This window comes from Mirounga angustirostris, unplaced genomic scaffold (genome assembly GCF_029215605.1).
Source record: "Mirounga angustirostris isolate CCGP_5_RB_7025 unplaced genomic scaffold, mMirAng1.0.hap1 SCAF_4, whole genome shotgun sequence".
Taxonomy (NCBI): Eukaryota; Metazoa; Chordata; class Mammalia; order Carnivora; family Phocidae; genus Mirounga; species Mirounga angustirostris.
The window spans coordinates 28,629,240-28,651,516 of NW_026991712.1; the positions used below are offsets into that span (position 1 = coordinate 28,629,240).

Consider the following 22,277-nt stretch of genomic DNA (forward strand, 5'->3'; position numbering starts at 1 on the left):
GCCGAGCAGGGAGCCCGATGTGGGACTCGATCCCAAGACCCTGGGATCATGACCTGAGCCGAAGGCAGACACTTAACGACTGAGCCACCCAGGCGCCCCAGATGTATTTTTTTCTTAATAGTTTTTCTTGGTATTATTTGTGTTGTTTGAAATGTTACTTTTGAAACAAAAAATAAATAAACTCCCAAAAGCAAATATTTTTTCCAGATTGAATTTGTCTGCCTTGGGGCATTTACCAGTGGAGAGCTGACTAATTCAATTCTGATGCCATTTTCTAATGCTCCTCTTTCCTGACTGTTGCTGTTCTAGAAACTATGTGGGAAGGCAACTACAGCACATGCTTGTATGTATCTTTTCAATGAATATCCAGCAGCGTTAATAAATGTAGTTGGTAATTATGACCAAATAAACCCTCTTAGTTTCTTTACTTTCCAGGCTTAGATAGGAATACATGCAGCCATACAAATCCAACTGGAAAACAGAAAGTTCAGCAACAGGTATGACGGGATAACGGATAGCAGAGTCAGTTGATCCTCAGATTATTAATACTGTAAGTGGAATAATGTGCAGAAAAGTTACCTTTTAAGGAAAAGGCACCAAAATATGAAAAAGTATCCTTGTTTATATAAAGGGAAGACTATAAAGAAAACCAGATTGGAGAAATAATATACATATAGAGAGATTTATGTTAGTTTTGCAGTGGATTACATTTTGGTTTCAAATATACCCACATATACCTATTTTAGTGTGACATGATTTAATTTAAAAAATTTTATTTTTATAATCCTTTATTATAAATAAATGTCTGTAAAAGTTTCTGATACCATAACATCTTGAACTGATAACAGGTAACTTAGTGCTATATGTTTTAAAATAGATTTTCAAAATGGATATGATACTATCAGTATCTGGAAACACATACCTAAGACCTTTGATCCTTGATTTGGTCCTTCTGAAAGAGCCCACTCTGGAGTAGAATGATTTCCTCTAAGAACAATCTGTAATTCTCCTTTAAAAGGGTAATCTTCCCAGCCACCAATCAATCTACCTCCCTGCAGTGAAGCAGAAAATTGTTAATACTTAAAAATTGAGCAGAAAAAAAATTTGCCCATAAAAAAGGAATTAGGAAGATACTGGCAGCCTCTAATAAAAATGAATGAAATCTGTTATACAAAGAACAGTATTGTATCTGGAAGTGACTTTGATTTAATGCTGTCACTTTGCGATGGGTAGCTTAAATGACTTTTCCAAGGTCAGACTCAATAGGTACTTATTGTCAGTGTTATACCTAAAACTGAGACCTGCTTACATCTAAACTTGTGCCATTTGGACAGATCACGTTTTATTTTAGCACCATGTGACATATATGAAATACACTGTTCACACTTACATCCAAGCTATGGCCAAGTAGGAGCCCCCACTGTGAATAATAACAGCTATTACTAAATGCTTGCTGATTCCATGTCAGCCATAATGTGTAAGGCTTTATGTATATTATATCATTTGACCTTTACACTAAACCCATGAATTGCTGTTATTATTCTCATTTAATAGGTGAGAAAACTGATGCTGAAAGTGGTCAAATATCTTACGCAAATTCCCAACTGACAATGAGGCTGAAGGACTCAGTCGTTGCTTTAATTTACCTCAAAGCTCATGCATCTAAATACCAAAATATTGCATATCTTTAAAGCAGTAAAGGCCTATTTTTATCAAAGAAAAGCTACTATACACTTTTACTTTTTTAAAAATTTAGCTGAGATACAGAGAGAGAGAGAGAGCGTGAGCATGAGCAGGGGGAGGGGTAAAGTGAGAGGGAGAAGGCGGCTCTCCCCTGAGCTGGGAGCCCAATGCAGGCTGGATCCCAGAACCCTGGGATCATGACCTGAGCAGAAGGCACTTAACCGACTGAACCACCCAGGCATCCCTACACACTTTTACTTTTCAACCTAACTTCATAGCTCTTGGTTAGGCCATTCTTTTTAATTAACAATAATAATAGACTGACAGAACAACTCAACTAATTATACTGTTACATGTTCAAGACCACCTGAAGTTTATGAGAGAATGAGGTGATTGTTCCAAGCAGTTGAAATATTTTTATGAATCTTCTCCTGTTTTCCTCATTCCATCTATGTCCATTCATTTTAAGAAACACTGTTTTCTAAAAAAAGAAAAGACTTAAAACCTTTTATTTCTTTCCAGAACTCCTGGGGATTTTCTGGTTCTTAGAGCAAGTTGTGGGTTTAGCTTTACCTAACAGTATACAAATATTCTACGTAGGATTAAAAATGGGCAAACTTCACAGTAAAAGTAGCATAATTACTCCTTAAGGAATATGTAGCCACCAGTTGAAAGGACAGTGGAAATATGCTGGACTTACATGAGGCTCACGTCTCATGGGTTAGAGCCAGTTGTGTTTTTTACTCACATCGATTGAATATGCTTTCTTACATTTTTTCTTCAGCAAATCTCCAACATCTTAGAATTTGACTAATAAAGGTATAAATTATAAGACCTTCCCTCTTACCTGAAGTGATATGTAGGTAGCATTCAGAACAACTTTTCTGTAAGAAGACTCTGCAGCTCCCACAGTGTGTTTATCTTCCAGTTCTAGAACTCCCCAAATAATGAGACTTTCCATTGGTGGAATATCTGTGTCTGCTACAACCCATGTTCCTATAAAAACAATGCTTTAATATAAGAAATATAACATAATTCATACTATAGCTTATAGATAAAAACATGGACACCTTACCAGTGAGTCCTGGTTTCGAAGTCTGCAACCCTTTTCCCACACAATGACTTATTCTTGACTCTCCCAGAAAATCTATTATCCTTAATATTCACGTTTAAATCCACATAAAACCCAGAAGGCTAGGTCTGGTATCCAGGACACACTACTAGAATCCATCTCTTCACATTTGCTCTTTTCCCAAGGTGTGTTGCATAGAGGTGGAATTCTAACTTTGTGCTATCTATCAATATCACACAAACACAGGCATTTTGTTTATGTTTACGTACTTACCTTCAGGAATAACCACATTTGCTCCTGGGTGAGGTATGGTATAATTATTTTCTTGAGATGATTGCCAGAAAGAATCATTTGACCATAAGCTGAAAAGAGAAGAGAAATAGTTCCATTAAGTATTATCTTTATATACTTAATGACCATCTCCTTATACTAGCTGTTTTGGGATGATAGAATGCAAATTAGAGAATTTATAATTTTGCTAAGTAGGCAAGCTAATATGTGCAATTGGTAGAATACTCAACACATACGACTACACAATGGCTTTTTTTTTTCTCTAAAGAAAACTTCCTTTCCATCTACAATCTGAATCACCTTTTCTCCCACTAAATCCTCATTGTGATACCCTAATTTTGGCTAAAATGTAAATTATTTAATTTCCTTACAAGATTTCACACGGTAGAATGGCACCTGGGTGGCTCAGTGGGTTAAGCGTCCAACTCGTGATTTTGGCTCAGGGCAGGATCTCAGGGGTTGTGAGATTGAGCCCCTCTTTGGGCTCTATGCTCAGCGGGGAGTTTGCTTGAGATTCTCTCTCTCCCTCTCTCTCTGCCTCTTCCCTGGCCTGCACTCTCTCTCTCTAAAATAAATAAATCTTAAAAAAAAAAAAGATTTCACATGGTAGAAACTGAAAAGAAATTCATCCTTTGTCCATTTAAAGACCCTTACATATGGTGTTACTGAATGGGGGAAGGGGGCAAGAGGATATGGTCACTAGATTCTGTGAAGGGAGGGATGGAAGGATGGCTTCTGAATTGGTAAGGATGAGTAAATGAGGTTAAGCCCCTGGGATGGGATCAGGGATGGCAGGTCTGCAACCAGAGTGAAGGTTATGTTAAACTGAAAGAGATATAAAAAACGCTTTAGAGGAGAGGCAGTCTCTACTTTTCATTGCTATACTTTCCAGAAACCACCCCCATGCAAATTGTTGTAAAGAATATTATTATAAAGTTGATGATATTTTTCCCACTGGAAAATGTTCACAATTAGAGGTTGTTTCCTGAACTAGTAAAAAATTTTAAAATTTCATGATACAAATTCTTGAATTCTATAAAACAGTCAATATATAGTTTGGTTAAAGTGTACTTGTATTATACATTTGAAATATGTTAAAAATTCTGTTATAAAAATTTGTTTTACTGGCTTTAAAAGAAAGGTCAGCAGTTAAATTAGACTTACAATAATACATTATTTTTCATGAAGCAATTTCAGAGCAAGTTACGTTTAATGGCTGTATCTTTCTAAAAAACCTGACCAGCATTGTATGGATTCGATCACTGATTCTATCTAGTTTTTCTCAAGATTAATAGCCTTTCATTCTTATCTCCAACAGCACTATACTATGCACGTTATATATTGTTCTTCTTATTGGGCACTGTTATGATCAATAAAGCCTAACACCTCTGAAACAAAGCATATGTATGTTGCATACTAGAGTTTTATATCCTAATCTTGAGGTACCCATCCTGGATCAAGATTCTGTTTGTTTTCACTGATATCTCTCTGTATAATATAAATTGATAAATCCAATTATAGCTATTTCTAGTGAGCAGAACTCATACCATGGGGGGAAACAACCTATGCTAAGACATATACATGTAGCATACCAACATATTCCTCTGTCACATCCTGGTCTAGACCAATCTAAATCTATTATGTGTGTAAATGATAAATATTAATTAAATTTTCAATAATTCTATCTACCTTAGACTATATAAGGACTTTTTGGTCAATAACCTTGATGGTGCACGTCTCTAATACAGCTCTCTCAAGTCTTTTCATGAGCCTTCCTGCTTTCTCCACTGTCCCTCTATAATACTGACAGATAGCAAAAGTGGTCTTTCCAAAATGTAATCTGGAGTACATTACTTTTCAGCTGAAAATCATTTAAAAGCTTCTTCTATTTCTTAATACTAACTGCCTGCATGACCTGAATGGTCTGATTTCCACCTGTTTCCAACACCATTTCTAGGCCACTCTCCTCTGCTCACCGGGGTCCAGCCATGCTGTTTTCTCTCTGTTCTTAGATATGCCATACTCTTTCCCACATCAGGGCCTCTGCCCAAGATGCTTCCTGGGCCTAGAACCTTCCTCCCCCACCCTTCACATGGTTAGCTCTTCCTCACCCTTTGGGTCTCAGCTGGAATATCACCTCCTGTGAGAGGCTATTCCTAATCCCCCTACCCAAAGGAGGTCCCTGCCATACTGCTCTCTGTCCCAGACACCTCCCCATTCCCCTTATAACCTTTATCACTCACTCACACTGTTTACTCTTTTATATCTTTGCTTGCTTGTGCTGGATCTGTCTCTTTGGATAGAATGTGAGTGTAATGAGGGCCAGGACCACATCTGTGTTGTTTACAATTGACTCCCCAGTGCTTAGCACAGTACCTGGGCCATAGCAGGTGTTCGAATATTTTTTAATGATCAAATTAATATATCAAAAAAATCAATTATTATTCTTTTGTACAATAGTTACTACTACATCTGTATATTCTGAAATGTAATTCACGTAATAAAAAACATTGAGTTGTGCTTGATGCATAGTAGCGGGCTCTTATCATTATTTTTATGATTATCATTTGTCCATAAAGGACACAAATATACATCAAATCAGGATAATACCTCTAAGGGCCTTAAAGACTAGTACCAACCATCACATGCTAGTGCTATGATGTATGGTTATTACTATAACTCAAGGTAGAGAGCAATGTTCCACATGAGAAATAAAGGTAAAGGGCTATGTAAGTTTCAAAGATAGAAAAATCATTTTTAACTGTAAGAATTAACATATATTAGGGGGTCAAACATTTGAAACAAAATTAAATAAGTTGTGCTACAAGATTTGACCATGACAGTTATTCTAGACAAAGAGACACCACCCACTAAGAAAGCATTGGATTAATGAGGAGACTTTGTTTCTGGTGCTATTTTGGAAGTGTCATCAAGAAGTTTTGTGATCTTGGGTAATTCACTAAAGGTCACTGGCTTCAGCTTTCTCACCTTATAATAAGGGAGTTGGTCTAATAGTCCATATCCAACATTCTGCAAGTCTAAGATTACCAGTAACATTCACACAAAATTTTTTGTGAGATTTTTCCATTTTCTCATCAGGGTGGTTATAAGGCCCAAGTGAAGTAATGAGTATGGAAGTGCTTTGTGACTTACAAGGCATTGTGCAGGATGAGGACATTATTTTCTCACCCAAGAGTGACATGTGAAAAGAATTCTATCAAGTGCTATTGAAGGTATTAATAAACAAAAGGCCTATGTACTTATATGTGGCTGGTCGCTTCCTGGGAATTGGTTTTCTTGATGGGGGATGTACAGGAAAGCAGTCCTGGAGAATGCAGCAGTAAGCTTGGAAATTAATAATAACATCTTTCACATCAGGATCCAGGGTCCCAGAAATGGGCTGGCTCTGCTGAAGGTCATTTCTTCCTGACACTGAAAGTGAAGTAGTTTAAATTAATATGATATCAAATGTAGACAAAGAAAATGGCAATTTGAAAATATTCTTTAGATAGTAACTCGGTAGAGTTCAAATGTATGGAATACATATGGAAAAATTCTTTTTTTAAATTTTATTATGTTATGTTAGTCACCATACATTACATCATTAGTTTTTGATGTAGTGTTCCATGATTCATTGCTTGTGTATAACACCCAGTGCTCCATTCAATACATGCCCTCTTTAATACCCATCACCAGGCTAACCCATCTCCCCACCCCCTCCCTTCTAGAACCCTCAGTTTGTTTCTCAGAGTCCATAGTCTCTCATGGTTTGTCTCCCCCTCCGATTTCCCCCCTTCATTTTTCCCTTCCTACTATCTTCTTTTTTTAACATATAATGTATTATTTGTTTCAGAGGTACAGGTCTGTGATTCAACAGTCTTACACAATTCACAGCGCTCACCATAGCACATACCCTCCCCAATGTCGATCACCCAGCCACCCCATCCCTCTCACCCCGCCACTCCAGCAACCCTCAGTTTGTTTCCTGAGATTAAGAATGCCTCATATCAGTGAGATCATATGATACATGTGTTTCTCTGATTGACTTATTTCGCTCAGCATAATACTCTCCAGTTCCAACCACGTCATTGCAAATGGCAAGATTTCATTCCTTTTGATGGCTGCATAATATTCCATTGTATATATACACCACATCTTCTTTATCCATTCATCTGTTGATGGACATCTTGGCTCTTTCCCTAGTTTGGCTATTGTGGATATTGCTGCTATAAACATTGGGGTGCAGGTGCCCCTTTCGATCACTACATTTGTATCTTTGGGGTAAATAACCAGTAGTGCAATTGCTGGGTCGTAGGGTAGCTCTATTTTCAACTTTTTGAGGAACCTCCATACTGTTTTCCAGAGGGTCTGCACCAGCTTGCATTCCCACCAACAGTGTAGGAGGGTTCCCCTCTCATATGGAAAAATTCTAATGAAATACACATGTCTTACTGAGAAGCACACAGTCAAAATGTCTTGACAATATTTTGGAACTCAAAATTTATTCTTAAATATTTTTATTTCCCCCAAGTAATAAAATAATAGAAATGGAAACAAAATATTTGACAGTTTCCTTTGTACTCATTTCCTCTAATTTTGTGAAGTAAATGTTAGGGCCATCTGTAAGAGTGTTGGCATTATCTCCAAACATAAAATGTAAGTCCTTGACTCAACTCAAGGCCTTTTTCGACATAAATTTAGTCTCCAATCCTTTTACTCAGCAAACATTTATTGAATCCTACTATACAGAGGACACTGTATAACATATTTGCCCATTAAGCAATTTTTCTCTTTCTTTAGACAAAGCATTAGATAAAATAATCACTTTTGCCTAATGAATACATACCCAAGTAATATAGAGTACTTGTGTTTGCTTCAAGGTGCCAGTCTCCATTCTTGCTAGTATTCCAACTCAACGGATTTGAAGAGCCATTCCTCATGTCAATAACATTAAACTTACCAGGATTTTGAGTGAAATTATGAGATATGATTACATAGTCTTCTTCCTGTAAGTGGTTGCCCCCAAATATGATTTTATATGTTAATATCCTGCATAATATACATTAATTTTGATGACATACAATTAGCCCTTATATTTAGACTTAAGTTTTGGTTTTAGTTTGTCATCTTGAATTCATATTTTGTTTAGTAACATTTTATATGTCTATGGCAATAATGCTAACTCTATCCGAAGGCAATGAAAATCTCTCTGTACACACACATGCACAGACACAGACACACACACACACACACGTATTTAGAGAATATTTTATTTCTGTAATATTTTAAAACATTTAAAACAATCCTAGGTATTGTTTATGGCTACACATATGTAGTATAATTAGAAGAACATGAATGGGGATGAAAACACCCAATTCAAGATATTGGTTACCACAAGAGTGGAGAGTGGGGAATGAGATGAGAGTAAGCCATACAGGGGACTTCCATTTCATCAAAAATGTTTATTTCTTAAAAAAAAATCAAAAGTAGGGCGCTTGGGTGGCTCAGTTGGTTAAGCGACTGCCTTCGCCTCAGGTCATGATCCTGGAGTCCCAGGATCGAGTCCCGCATCGGGCTCCCTGCTCGGCAGGGAGTCTGCTTCTCCCTCTGACCTTCCCCCTCTCATGTGCTCTCTCTCTCATTCTCTCTCTCTCAAATAAATAAATAAAATCTTTAAAAAAAAAAAAATCAAAAGTAAAGATTCACAGAATGTTAGATCCAGATGGAGCTAGGTGGTGGGCACACAGGACTTGGCCCGTCATTGTCTGTGTTTGGTATATTTTAAAATACAATTTCTAAAGCCCTTAACTGGTACCTGGAATATCCTAAGCACTCAATAAATGTTAGTTATGATCACGATAATAATAACAGGACACAAGCTTAGTATTATGGGAATATGGCAAAGATGTTGCTTACTTCTGATTTCTACACAAGGTTTCTTTTTTTAGCTTACTTTTTAGACTTAGGGTGGGTCATGAAGTGTGTGCAGGACTTCACCAGGTCAGTATGTGAGGCAAGCACATTCTGGGCCTAACAACTGGTATAAGGACAGGACATAGGTTGCATTCGCATACTATGCAATCATCATTATTAGAAGATGAATTTAATAGCTCTTTGTTTACCTTAAATCCATAGAATGTTGACGTATAAGATATGTTGGTTATGTGATCTACATCTTTAAAATACCAGTTAATGTGCTTTGCATTTGGAATCAGAGCCATCCATCCAGACATATGAGTCAGTCGTTTCTTCTGAAAGGGAACAATGCTTGTGCCTATAGCAGAATACAAAACAAACAAATAACAGTCTTCTCTACCTCTAGAAAATTCCTTTTTTTACAAACAAGTGAAATATTAGCCTAGTTTATGGAAGTCTCTGAAGAGGTCAGAATAGCATTTCATTACTTATGTTCTAAAGGTCTTTGTTAACTGAAGGCCCCAATGTTTCATATTACACTTAACTGAAACATAAAAATGCCTTCTCACTTGGAATTCTGAATTGAGATGAAGTCTTTATTCCTTAGGGAAAGAAAAAAATCAAACATGATGATGATTAATGACTACTATGACAAAAGTGCTTAAATATATTAATAAAATTCTTTAAATATTGATCTAAAATAATTTTCTGTTGTTATTCTTTTAAGAACTTAAATTAACTCAGAACTTAATTATTTCAGGATCCTTAATTTACAGGATATGCAAATATAAGTTCTAATTCTTTATTAGATTCTCTTGTATTTGTTGAGTTAATCAAAATCTACGTAACAAGTACTAATGTAAAGTTTTGATGTAAAGCTCTTAAGAATCTTGGCTACCACCAGACTTACCACGAACACTGGCCATGATACCCTTAGGTTTGTGAATGACAAACTTGGAACATAAATTACTTGTTATGGGAAAAAATACTTAATTTAGTAATGCTTTGTTCATGAAAGAGTACCTGACAACTTTAGCTAAAGATTTGAAAAGATTTTTTAGAATATAAAGAAGATATGATTAATTGCCCATATTCTATTTTTTCCTCTCCATCCCCTCTCTCTTTTCATCTCTGATTGAATTTTATGTTAAATTTGCAAACTCTTCCCCTACAAATTTAGGGGGAGAAAGCTAGATGAAAGATTATAAAATAAACTGTCATCCTTTTTCTTTGGAGAATAAGGCAAAAAAGTTCCAATATCAAGGAGGAACAAATTTATTAATTCTTGGGCTTGTGAATTAGCATTACATTTAAAAAAGCCATGAGCAGAGACTCTAAAAACATACAGTTCCAAAAGACCTGCAGTGTATAAGAAGAACTATGATGATTTGAATTACTCAGCAAATATTCATTCCTTTCCCCTCCTTGAGTGCTGAGTAGACTTCCCTGACCTGTTGATGTTGGGTGATGTGACAGTCATAAACATTTGTGTTTGCTGGATGAAGCTTGCCAACTTGAACCTCTACCATTACAATGCAAAGAGCCTGCCCCAGGTAGTTGGCTCTTCCTTCAGCCTACACTCTGGAATAAACACATGTGGAGACCTGAATTCAACTTTTGGGGAGGAACAAAGCCCATTGGATCCTCACCTTCAAGCAGAGCATCCTAGCTGAGCACATCCAAGATCAACCAACCCAGTCCTCAGACATGAGAGTGAAAACAATGATTGTAGGTTTAAGCTTTGGGGATAATCCCTTTTGGGGATTAAGTTTGGGGATAATCTGTCATGAAGCAATAGCTGACTTACATAAGAGTTCATGAAAATCATCCAAAACCTCCGGAATTTGCTCTATGTTTGGCAGAACCAACCTCCACTAAAGTTTTCTGATGCATGGAATTATACTTTAACCTGAACTTGCTTGATAATTCTCTTTTTGTAAATAAAACTAATTGTGGGGCACCTGGGTGGCTCAGTCAGTTAAGCAACCGACTCTTGATTTTGGCTCAGGTCATGATCTCAGGGTCCTGACACCAAGCCCCACATTAGGCTCCACACTTGCTGGGCATGGCACCTGCTTGGAATTCTCTCTGTTCATCTGTCCCTCCCTGCTCATGCTCTTTTTTTCTCTCTAAAATGGAAAAATAAATCTTAAAAAAAACTAATTGTCATTTTTCATAGTTATTTGTGTTTCTTTAATTTTTTTCAAATGCACTCATTTTCAGTATGTTGATTTTAAGCATCTTGGACTGAAATTTGAAGTTGATATTTAAAAAAATAATATTACTAAAAGTAAGTGTCTCAAATTAATTTGCCATCTGGTCTATAGTATCACTAATAGTAAGTATCTCAAATTAATTTGCCATCTGGTCTAACTTTACATATATATTCATAAAGATACATATATTCACACATATATACATAGAGCTACACACAACATCATGCATGAGACACTTTAATAGATATATGTAAAGTTATACCAAATCTTATTTTTATAAATATATATATATATAAAATGAAAACAGTGATCTCTTTTTTCTGTTTTTAATTTTTAGTACTAAATCATTTTATTTGGCTTTAATGGAGATAAAATAAAAACAGTAAAATATTCTTGACTCTGAAAGTTGTTTTATTCTTTATGTCACATTAAAAAGAAAAGTACCTGGAGTGATGTTTTCTCCACTCATAATTTGGTCTGAGGACTACAACTAATTCCATTGTAATTCAATAATTACTGAATTCCTACTATTTGCAATGTCTTGTGTTGAGTTATGTGGGTGACAGAAAGATAAATTTATAGATCTTGCTACCAAGGTGTTCAGTTTAGTAATTAAATAAAAATCTTCATTCCTGAAAGGATCAGGCAAAAAGGCACAGAGAGACTTCACAAGAAAGCTACAATCTCATCAATTCAGAAGTATTAGACTTCTCGAATCAAAAATAAAAACACAAAAACTTCTCTCTAAAATCATCACTACCACCACCACTAATAACAACAAAAAAACCCAAAATATTTAAAATGTTTAAATATTACTGCTTAAAAATTAATAGTGTAAGGTATATATCTTTTTTTATCATTCTGTATATTTAAAATAATTTATCTAGGGTGGTTTTACATCTCTGAGTCCTCTAAAATTATCTTAGACTGTGTTTTATAAAAAGCTAATGTTCAGTCTATTCATAGGTATATCATAAAGTATTTGGAGATATGATTAAAAGTTTTATCATAAGTAACTATTTTATGACATAGTAATGGGAAATACTAACATATTACCTCACCAGATAAAATAACATCATTTGTTTTTGATGTTTTGGTTTCTTTTAGTTTCAGCCTGTCAGAAAATTTTCACAGATATTCTGCTTAAAATACTGTTTATTGTACCATAGTCTCTCAAAGTTTAAGTAATGTTGCTCCATTCTGGACATCTGGTTATCAGAAGAAAAGAAATGGCTGCCAGGTTCATGTCATTTAGTCAGTGAGACAATGGGTATAACCATTGCCCAGAGAGTAGGTGTATGGCCCTTTCAATTCATAGGATGAAGAAATTCTAGTAAGAATGTTTTAAAGTTAACTATAATAACTGATAACATCATAATAAACAACAAAAGAGGCATTGTATACTTACTGTTTTTCCTGCAGATCCATGGTTCGCCATTCTCCATGAATTTGGACAATGGGAAACACACGAAAGAGAAGGAGAAGCTAGGCAAGGAGGAATGTGAAATGAGCTTATTCCCCTGACTCTCTCCCTGTGAGGAAGTAGGGGGTTCTTGGTGGGCTCCTGCATCTCTCAACCAAAGGGATATCCCCATTTAACTTGCATGTTTGGCTGGTGCAAATGCCAAATGGATCATGAATAATGACAGCAAATTAATGCAACCTAGTCTGGTAATGATGTCAAGCTCATCTGGTATTCCAGGTATGGTATCTTTACTGAAACAAATCAGCAAATCAACAATCCTTGGCACCTGGTGTACAGCTACTGACCTAAGAAATGCTCCCTCGTCCCATTTCAATCAACAAAGATAATCAAAAGGGTCTGCCTTCACTGGCAGGGATGATGGTACATTTTATTGTCTTGCTCCAAGGACTATGTCAACTTTCCTACTCTCTGTTGTAATATTGTCTGGGTGCTCCTTGAGCAAGCAGAACATCATGCTGGTCCATGTATTTATTCAATACTCCTCACATGCCCATTTTGGGTGTGTTATTTTTTTCCTGCCTGGTTATTGACTGATACAAATATACTTTTTCCATGTTCCAAACAGTGAGTGACAAGATGATGATGAAAATAGAAAAACGTATTTAAGTTAGTGGCTTAAACTATGATATTCCACTTACCAAAAGAGTCTGAGAGAACCACATCCTTTTCAAGCAGAGATACTGGAGAAGGTTTGTTGAATGCCAAACGGTGGAAGCTGACTGAGGTGTCACAGACAGCCCCTGGGAACCCAATGCTCCACTCGGCTTCTTGAGTGCAATGAGAAGGGTCCAGCAGTGAGCTGTGTGGAATGACGGTGTGTCCTCTGTGACCTAGGAGAGGGACATAAACAGCATGTTTCCTATATCATGTAAGAAAACTAAAAAACAAAACAAAACAAAATCCCAAACTGTCTACAACATATAGCTACTGTGACCGATAGTCCCAGTAACAAAATCTAAAAGTCCTGGTACATTTTGGCGGGGGGCGGCATGGGGCAAGAGGACCTCATGCAAAGGCTTTGCAGTGGACTCTTCAGTCAGGGAGCTTACTGTAGATGTAGCTGAAACACAGGATCTGAAGCACCCATGAGAGCCAAACATGGGATGGGAAGTAGGATAAGTAACTTGCTCAAGGGCACACAGAAGGATTCAAATCCAGGCAGTCTGACCATAAAGTCCATACTCTTAACCAACAGACTGCCAACTAACATTAAATATCTAAGCTGAATTAGATAAACTGTAAAAAATTACACAAAGTTTTGTATATTAGAACCACCTAAATGTCCTCCCTCTTAAATCTACAATTAGAACAGGAGACAAAAATCAACAGCTATAGTTGAGAACTCAGCCTGTTTGAATTTGAGATGAATCTTATTCCATCTTACAAAGTCTTTCAAAAGTAAATTGTCAATATCTGTAGATTTATTTGTCAATTATCTCTTAAAGTAGTATGTAGAATCACACACATACATCCTCGCTATCTTAGACAGGTCTTTATTATTAAAAATGTGTAAAGACACTAAATTCTAGAAATTATGAATTTTTACAGAAAATGTGGCATACTCTAAACTTGAAATGGTAAAAAAATTTTAACCTATAAATTATGTTGCATTGTATATTACAGTTAACATACTCTTTTAATTAATTTCAAATTCAGAATTTAGATTGGAAAGAAAAGGGTTAACAGCAGGCCTGTAACTTATTCCTTTCCTTTAAAGTATTTTAGTAGGATATATCCAGTCTACCCACATTGCTTATGTAAATAAACCTGGAATATATATATTTATGGGGCATGACTGGCTGGAGAATTTGGGTAGTCAGGTAAACAGTTTCGTACCTGTATAATTAACTGAATATATATAAAATGAAGAAGCTCTAAAACTGAAATGATTTCCTTTTGTAGTCAATGTTTCCATAAATATTGCTCAGAATTTGCTGTTAATTCCAAACCAAAGTGCAAATGCAAGAAAAAAGGATATTTGGGGAGGCTACATTTGACGATTTGGGTCTCTTCCAGGAAAGAACGTCTAATCTGAGCCTATTGTTGACCTATATCCTTAATCACTTGCAAAATTTGGTGCTGGGTAAGATCTGTGATTCATGTGAGTCTGCTTTGACAATTCAACTCTGTGTGTTAACACAAATATATTTCCAATGTATATTATCAGAAATTGGAACATAACATTTACCTGTAAGTGAACCGTCAACATCAATCAGTACCACTTCATGTTCCCATCGAAAGCCAGCCTTGTTTGGTGTGTGGAAATACTGGATGTCAACAAATTTTGCACTCCAGCCTCCACATCTCTCATTACAAACTCCAGTGATGGACGTCACTCCCAAAGCTACACAGTTGGGACGGTCAAAGTTCATAAAGTGTACAGATGATACAGTCAAGCCTTCACTAAATGGGAGAACCAGGCCTTTCCTTGTGCAAAATGCAGACCCCATTCCCAGTTCATCGAGATGCCCAACTATTTTGGCATTTTTAATCACTGCTCCATTGGTTTCACCCCATCCTCCAACATAAGGAGCCAGAATCCTTTTGGTCTCAATTCCAGCCTCAAAATTATTTACCATCACAAAGTTATGGAACTGAAGGGCACCTCCATTGACCCATTCAGCTCCTTTTTCACAATTCCAAGTAGTCAGTGAATTAAATATCGCAGGCACTGGCACTGTAGAAGTACAAGATCCTGTCTGCATGGGGAAATATTCTTCAAATATCCACATTCCAAACCAACCTTGAGAATGAACAGTGTTGTTAAAGAATTCTCCAAGAGGAACTCTTTTTTGGCAAATGTTTCGGTCATAGGATGGCCCATCAGGGTGGTTGTTCATTCGGTACCAAAAGCCAAAGTGAGTGCCACCAGCAGCTGCATTGTGTCGTATGGTGTTGTTTGGGTTCGTTACCCAAAATGCAGCCGGGGTCACATCATCATTCAGAAGACTGGTACTTTGCTGCACAAATACTGCCAAGTTATACTGCAAGATATTGCCATGTTCAATACCATCTTCTATAAAAAATGCTCCTCCCTTGATATCATATATAATATTCCGCTCCACCAGCAGGTGATGTGTGTTATGGATAGTAACGGCTCTGTTATAGGCCTGGTGAATTGCACAGCCTCTTACATAAGATTTAAACTGTAAATCTCCAAGCAGGTGCCAATGTATTGGATAACGCCCCAACCGGAAAGCCTGGCCAGCATGGAATATCTGTCAAGCCCAGAAATCAGAGCTATTTAGTGATACACATATACTCATAATTTGTCTGGCTTCTATCTTCTCGTTTCAAAATAATCTCCAATTTTATAATAAGAATTATTAATATTTATATCTTCCATATTATTCACATTTATCATTCAAAAATGTTAAGTGACCTTCAACCTACATTGTTTTATTCAACATATAACAGCCCATACTTGTTACCAAATGAATGAATGAACAAAAGCCATCTTTGAATCTTCTGCTTTTCACTTTAGTCTATTAGTAAACTTCCATGTTTAGCAAAATAAAACCTCTCAAAGGCTTATTTTTCTCCTTCACTTTGATTCTTAGATAATAATAGGAAACATTGCCTGAATGTTTGCCGTGTGCCAGATACTGTGCTCTGTTGTATATACACGATCACGGTCTTCACCACAGTCCTATGAAGGAGCCAGTGATCATCAGCTTCATTTTACAGATGAAGAAATTGAAGTTCACAAGGGCTAAGTATCTTCTTCATGGTTATAAAACTCCATTTAAATCCAAGGTGGTCTGATTCTACATTTGGTGCTGTTATTAACTACTGTGCTGTGCTTTCTTTCAATAGGTCTACGATCTAGTAATTTAATACAGAGGATGCCAGTGTGTGTGTGTGTGTGTGTAATATGATCCTAGAAGGTGAGGGAGGAAGATGTTAGGGCACCTATTTATTTTCATTCTCCATCTAAAAATTACAAATTAACTATTATTAATAATTAATACACAGATTGACCCTGGCAACCTCACTCAGTCTATATCTTAGATGTCACATATGTGTAACATATTCTAGGAGGAGGGAAGTTTCATAAAACACAGATGTGGACTCTATCACCCTCCATACGTTGTTTGTAGTCTAGGTGTTCCCAGTGTAATAGATTTATAGGTTTTACTATCCCTCTCTCTCTCACACACTCCCTCTCCCCTCCCCACTTCCCTTTCTTCCTTTCTTCCTCCCATTTACTGAATACTTGACAAAAACTAGGCTAAACTCTGATTATATAGACTGAATATGAATAAGATACAGAGGGGCTCCTAATCTCTTGCAGATAACTTGCATATTTGTTCATTTATTTATATTTTGGTTCAATTAACAATCAGTTGAGAACCTGTTATATGCCAAGCACTGTTCCAGCCACATGAGAATCAGCAGAAAACCAGAAAGACAAAATCTCTGAACTAATTGAATTTATGTTCTGGAGGGAGAGATTGAAAATAGATATATGTCAGGAGTTATGAGTAAATAAAGGAAAACAGGTTTGGGCAGTTATTTCAAATAAAAAGGGTGAGGAAAGGCCTCTCTTAAGAGAGAACACTTGAGGAGACACCTGACTGAAATGAATGTGAACTAAACAAGCATTTGGTAGAGGAGCATTCCGAGCATAATGAGGAGCAAGCACAAAGAACCCGAGACAAAAATATGCCTGACATGGTCAGTAGATACAAGGAGGCCCATGTAGCTAGCATGGCATGAGCCAGGGGTAGAAATCATAGGAGGTAAAGTCAGAGGCCAACTGGGGGACAGATCGTGTGGGTCCTATGGGAAGGACTTGGGCTTTTTGTTTTAGGTGTAATATGAAGCCATTAAACAGAGTGCAACAAGATCTCATTTATACTTAAAAATTTGTATTTGACTGTGGTGTGGAGATTCTATTGGAGAAAGGGTGGACACAGGATGTTGAGTTAGGAGAAAATCATAATAATCTAGGTTAGAGGGGATAGTGGCTTGGTTGAGGGATCAGGTAGCAGTGGTGGAGAGAGAGTGGATGTGGGTCATTGTATTTTGTAGGCAGTATGGATAGAACTTGATGAATTTGATGTGGGATGCAATAAAAATAGAGAAACAAAATTTTGGCATGATTAAATGGGTGAATAATTGGTGTATCAAAACTGTGTGTTTACTTATCTGTCTCCTCTACCAGATTATAAGCAGCATCTGGCAAAAAGCAGGAATTCAGTGCTTATTCATTGTATGGATAACCTCCGGCAAACCACTGTGATTTAACAGTAATGCTTCTTACCTCTACATATTCTATTCTTCCAGTTACCATGTTAGCACCAGGTATGGGAGCATGAAACATAATGCAGCCTCCAAACTGGTCACTTCCTATTTCTTCTCCAAACTTTCCTTGGAAGCATGTCTGTGTAGCAAATTCACCTTTAAAAATATTTTTTAAGAAAACATAAAGAAAAACCATGGCAAAATCCTCTAATTATATTAAGATTTCCTCCCATACCTAATTATATCTTTTTATTCATATATAATTTTAATCTCATCCTGTGACATAATTATTTGCATTCATATCATTTCCTCCTCTAAATAGCAAGCAAGGTGAGTGCCTTGTCTTGTTCACCTTTGCATTTCCTAAAGCACCTATTACAGAATTTTTCAAAGATACTAAATAAATATTTGAATGGTTGAATGAATACTGATAAAGGTACTTTGTCTTATTATCTCTGAAGCTTTGCCCCAAGATTTGGGAAGTAACATAATGCAATCTTGTATTTGTGTAGCACTAGAATATGCATTTTGTCACTTAATTCCTGTAACTACAGTAAGTGGACAGAACGGGACATATTCTTATTTTAAACAGGATGAAATTAAGTTTCATGAACTGGAATCAGAATGTAGGTTATTTGACACTGGATCCAGGGAGCCTTGTCTCATTTATCCCATCGAAGGAAAGGCTATACTTAAGCTCTGTTTGTTAGTATTTAACTCCATATCGGACTGTGATGGTATTAGTTATTACATAAAAGTATCATCTATCTATCTATCTATCCATCCATCCATCCATCCATCTATTTATCTATTGTTAAATCACAATGTCATCTATCTGCTACACACACAGGCACACATAGAAGTACTATGGTAAGTTAAGCATAGCTATGTTATCAGTTCTGTCTAATGACACCTGAGTGGAAGAGACACATGTCACTTCAGGACCAAAGTAAGTGCTGTTGCTTGACTCCCCGCCATCACATGACTTCTTCTGTCCCAGAGATCACAGAGGCCTCTGTTGAAGTAGAGCCTCCCGCAGCCCAGATCCTGGAATCTTTAGAAAGAGCATTTTGGACACACGCAGCATGAACAAGAAATACATCTTTCTCAATTGAATCCCTGCCATTGGGGGCTTATTTATTACTACAGCATAACCTCGCCTGGCAGTTTGCAACTGGGGATGATTTTGTTCCCAGGGACCATTTTTTGCAATGCCTGGAAACAATTAATTTGACACGCTCTGGCTGCTAAAATTACCAGTGTCAAATCCATCCGGACATGCTGGAATTTTGATATTCCACTCCACATTATCAGATCCTCTTATTAAAATATTTCTTGTAAGAATTCCGACTTCGGCTCTCGCTTCAAACAGAGTTCCATCGGGGAGTCTGACGGTGATTCCTAAGTGCGTGTAATTCAGTGGCTCAGTTAGCATTATCTTCAGGCCATCAGCAGATACAGATGCGATGGTCCTCTTTTCATTCTCGTGTTGACTGTGTCTGTAAAAATTTTAACAAAAAAACTTCCAAAATTAATCTAAATCGACATAATCTTATTTTAGTGCATTTGTCTCACAGTTTTTGAACACTTCATCTGTAAAATAGGAAAGTTTCAAATGTCATATAATATTCTGAAGAGGAATTTGAAGATGGTCTCTAAGTCTTTCTTAGAGTAACTGAATAAATTTTATAAAAGCATCTCAATTAAATATTTTCCAAGTACTATAGTTGTTCAGAGAACTGTACTAATTCCTATAAAGTATTCAAAAGAACTATTCATTTATAACTTTGAAGATCACACCCAATGGTTCTCAACTGAGGATGATTGGACCCAGGCTGACTAATTTTAGAAGTAGTAGTCTCGACCACTTGCTTTACAAATTCTCAAATACAACTTGCAAATGAAATAGTGAACAGTGAGTTAAATTTGGTGGGAAATTTCTTAATTTTTGTTTCTTAAAACTAAATATCCCTCAGCTAAATTCTAAACTTACCCTCTTACTTCATATAGAAAAGCTATAAATGAGAACTTTCTATTCTATTAGTAAGCCCTGTCATTTTGCTGCTTTTTATTTTGCCATTATATAATTAAAACTTCTTCCAAAGCCAGAAATAAAAGGGCACTTATCAAGCTAAGTATATATTTAACTCTTCCCAACATCTGCAAGTCTATTTTTAACTTGGAAAACGGCAAACTCAAAATGCCATCTTGAATTTTAATTCTAAATTTAGTCACAACCTTAACATAATTCAGCTGTTTCTTATCATAAATTATTATTTGTTACCTGATAAGCATAATCATATCCAATTTTGCTATTACCCATAATTTGAATAATAAAGCAAAAAGAAAGCTCCTCTTGCTCTCTTTCCCCCCCAGTATTCTTGGTGTAGCTATATTACTCTTGTTCCTTTTATTTCTTGCTTGTTAATACATATAATTAAACAGAAATTAAAGGTCATAAGCTGTTTCAATTGTAAAATGCCAGACATGTAAAAGGTCATGTTAATCATCACTCATTCTATAATAATTTCTTCTCTTTGATTCAATCATTACTAACAGTCTTACTCCATGGGAACCACTGTCAAGACTATAAGATATGAAAGAGCTGCTTTCAACCATGTTCTTTGGCAACCCCAAATAAAACAGTTCATTTACATTTCTGCATTCATTAATGTATTTAGCTGAAGCTCTAAGTCAGATGTTTCTAAATGGCTGTTAATAGCAGAATGCTTTTTTCAAGCAAAATCTTACATGAGAATCTAACCATGAAAAACATTTCATTAGTATACATTTTACAGGTTCAAATTTATACTTTTCCTTATTGTAAATTAATCAACGAAAACAACACACTGGTGTTCAACCCAATGTTAACATTCGGCAAAAAGGTACTTGGCTGTTCATATTTCTTTATTAGAGCTTTCAAATTTAAATCAAATAGTTGTGGATCTTCTGAATCATCCCTCTTTCACATAGTTTAAAAAATCTCTGTCCTAAATTAAAATGATCATGCCCAGAAGACATCATACCTGTGACCTGTGCTTGCAATTACAATCTTATCTCCTGGTTTCCAAGTTACTGCTTCTTGTAAAATCAAAGTTCTTTCTCCTGCCTTTGCAGTATGAGCCAGATGAGTCCAGATCACAGAAACAGGCAGACCTGGAGCCAACATACACACTGAGTATTTCTAAAGATGCATTCTCTTGCATAGTGAGAGCTTTATGCATTTTAAATATTCGCCTGGATTGAATAAATGCTGGGAAGGCTCGTTTTACCTTAGCATTTTATACCTTCCTCAAAAAAGAAAAAGGAATATTTAGAATGTTTGCTTTATAAAAGTAACAGGTTTATGATAACATGTGTGGGTCTACCAAACTAAAAACATCTGCCTACAATGATATACTCCACTTAAAACAATCTTCTTTATAGGAACACAATATAAACGTGGTGGTGATACTGTTGCTACAAGGGGCAGAGGCCTATTATCTTTGCCACTGTTGACAGAAATCATTTAAATTGGTAATCTGGAGATAAATGAAATGTGAAAATTTCTAAAAATTATATTAGGATATTATTTAGCATAACGCAGGGCAACAGTTATCATCATAATAGGGACGTTTATACATTCTAAATTTATAAAAGAAACAGATTATTGCAATACAGAAGACTTTTATATAAAAAGGATTCACACCATGCTTCCTTTAAATAAGTAACCCTGATACCTCAAACATGACCATAGTCATTTTTATTTGCTGATGCATTTCCAGAATATAGTAATATAAAAGTACAACTGTAAACTTACAGTTATACTTTAGAAAGAGCCTATTTTAAAATACAAATATAAGAAGTTACAGTCTTCTGCTTCCAGACTTACTGCCCTTTTATATAGATAAACGGATGCAGTAAACGATCACTATGTACAAAGTGCTAAAATAGGCAAAAGCTGTTATGGGAACACATGGAAAGGAATAAGCAGAAGGGTGTAGAGAAGACCCAGAAGGGCTTTGCCAGGAGTGACCTCGGTTGTGAGTCTTGGTACTCTGAGGGGCTGACCCGCCTTGGATAAGTGGAGGCCAGAGATAAAGAGGGTATACATAAAGACAGGAGAGGCCTGGCAAGGTTTCATTTAGAGAGGATAATCAGGAGAATTATCTCTGGTTTTCTGGCTAGTATCTCCTGTACAAGTTCCCTGAGCCCTTTTGGCTGCCCTACCATGCAGATCCAGGATTCCCTCTCGCACGGCCAGAGTTTTGGCGCCATATACTGGGAGCTCGGGAGATCGCAGGTGTCCATGCAAAGTAATGACTGCCCTGTGTTGAAATGGGGATGCTTCCGTCCCAATCTGCAAGGCATTTCACAACTATCATTC

The 22,277-nt window shown here is 36.4% G+C and overlaps 1 protein-coding gene across 1 annotated transcript in view; it reads right to left on the reverse strand.

Moving 5' to 3' along the window:
• PKHD1L1 (PKHD1 like 1) overlaps positions 1-22,277 on the reverse strand; it is a 151,353-nt gene that overhangs the window by 52,520 nt on the left and 76,556 nt on the right. The window contains exons 45-56 of the mRNA XM_045896035.3: positions 22,121-22,250; positions 20,938-21,067; positions 19,169-19,410; positions 17,931-18,067; positions 14,853-15,882; positions 13,303-13,494; positions 9,169-9,320; positions 7,893-8,052; positions 6,307-6,478; positions 3,029-3,117; positions 2,531-2,679; positions 923-1,052 (exon numbers count right to left, since the gene is read on the reverse strand). Of these exons, the coding sequence (XP_045751991.1) occupies positions 923-1,052; positions 2,531-2,679; positions 3,029-3,117; positions 6,307-6,478; positions 7,893-8,052; positions 9,169-9,320; positions 13,303-13,494; positions 14,853-15,882; positions 17,931-18,067; positions 19,169-19,410; positions 20,938-21,067; positions 22,121-22,250 (2,713 nt within the window). The remainder of the gene's footprint in view (positions 1-922; positions 1,053-2,530; positions 2,680-3,028; positions 3,118-6,306; positions 6,479-7,892; positions 8,053-9,168; positions 9,321-13,302; positions 13,495-14,852; positions 15,883-17,930; positions 18,068-19,168; positions 19,411-20,937; positions 21,068-22,120; positions 22,251-22,277) is intronic.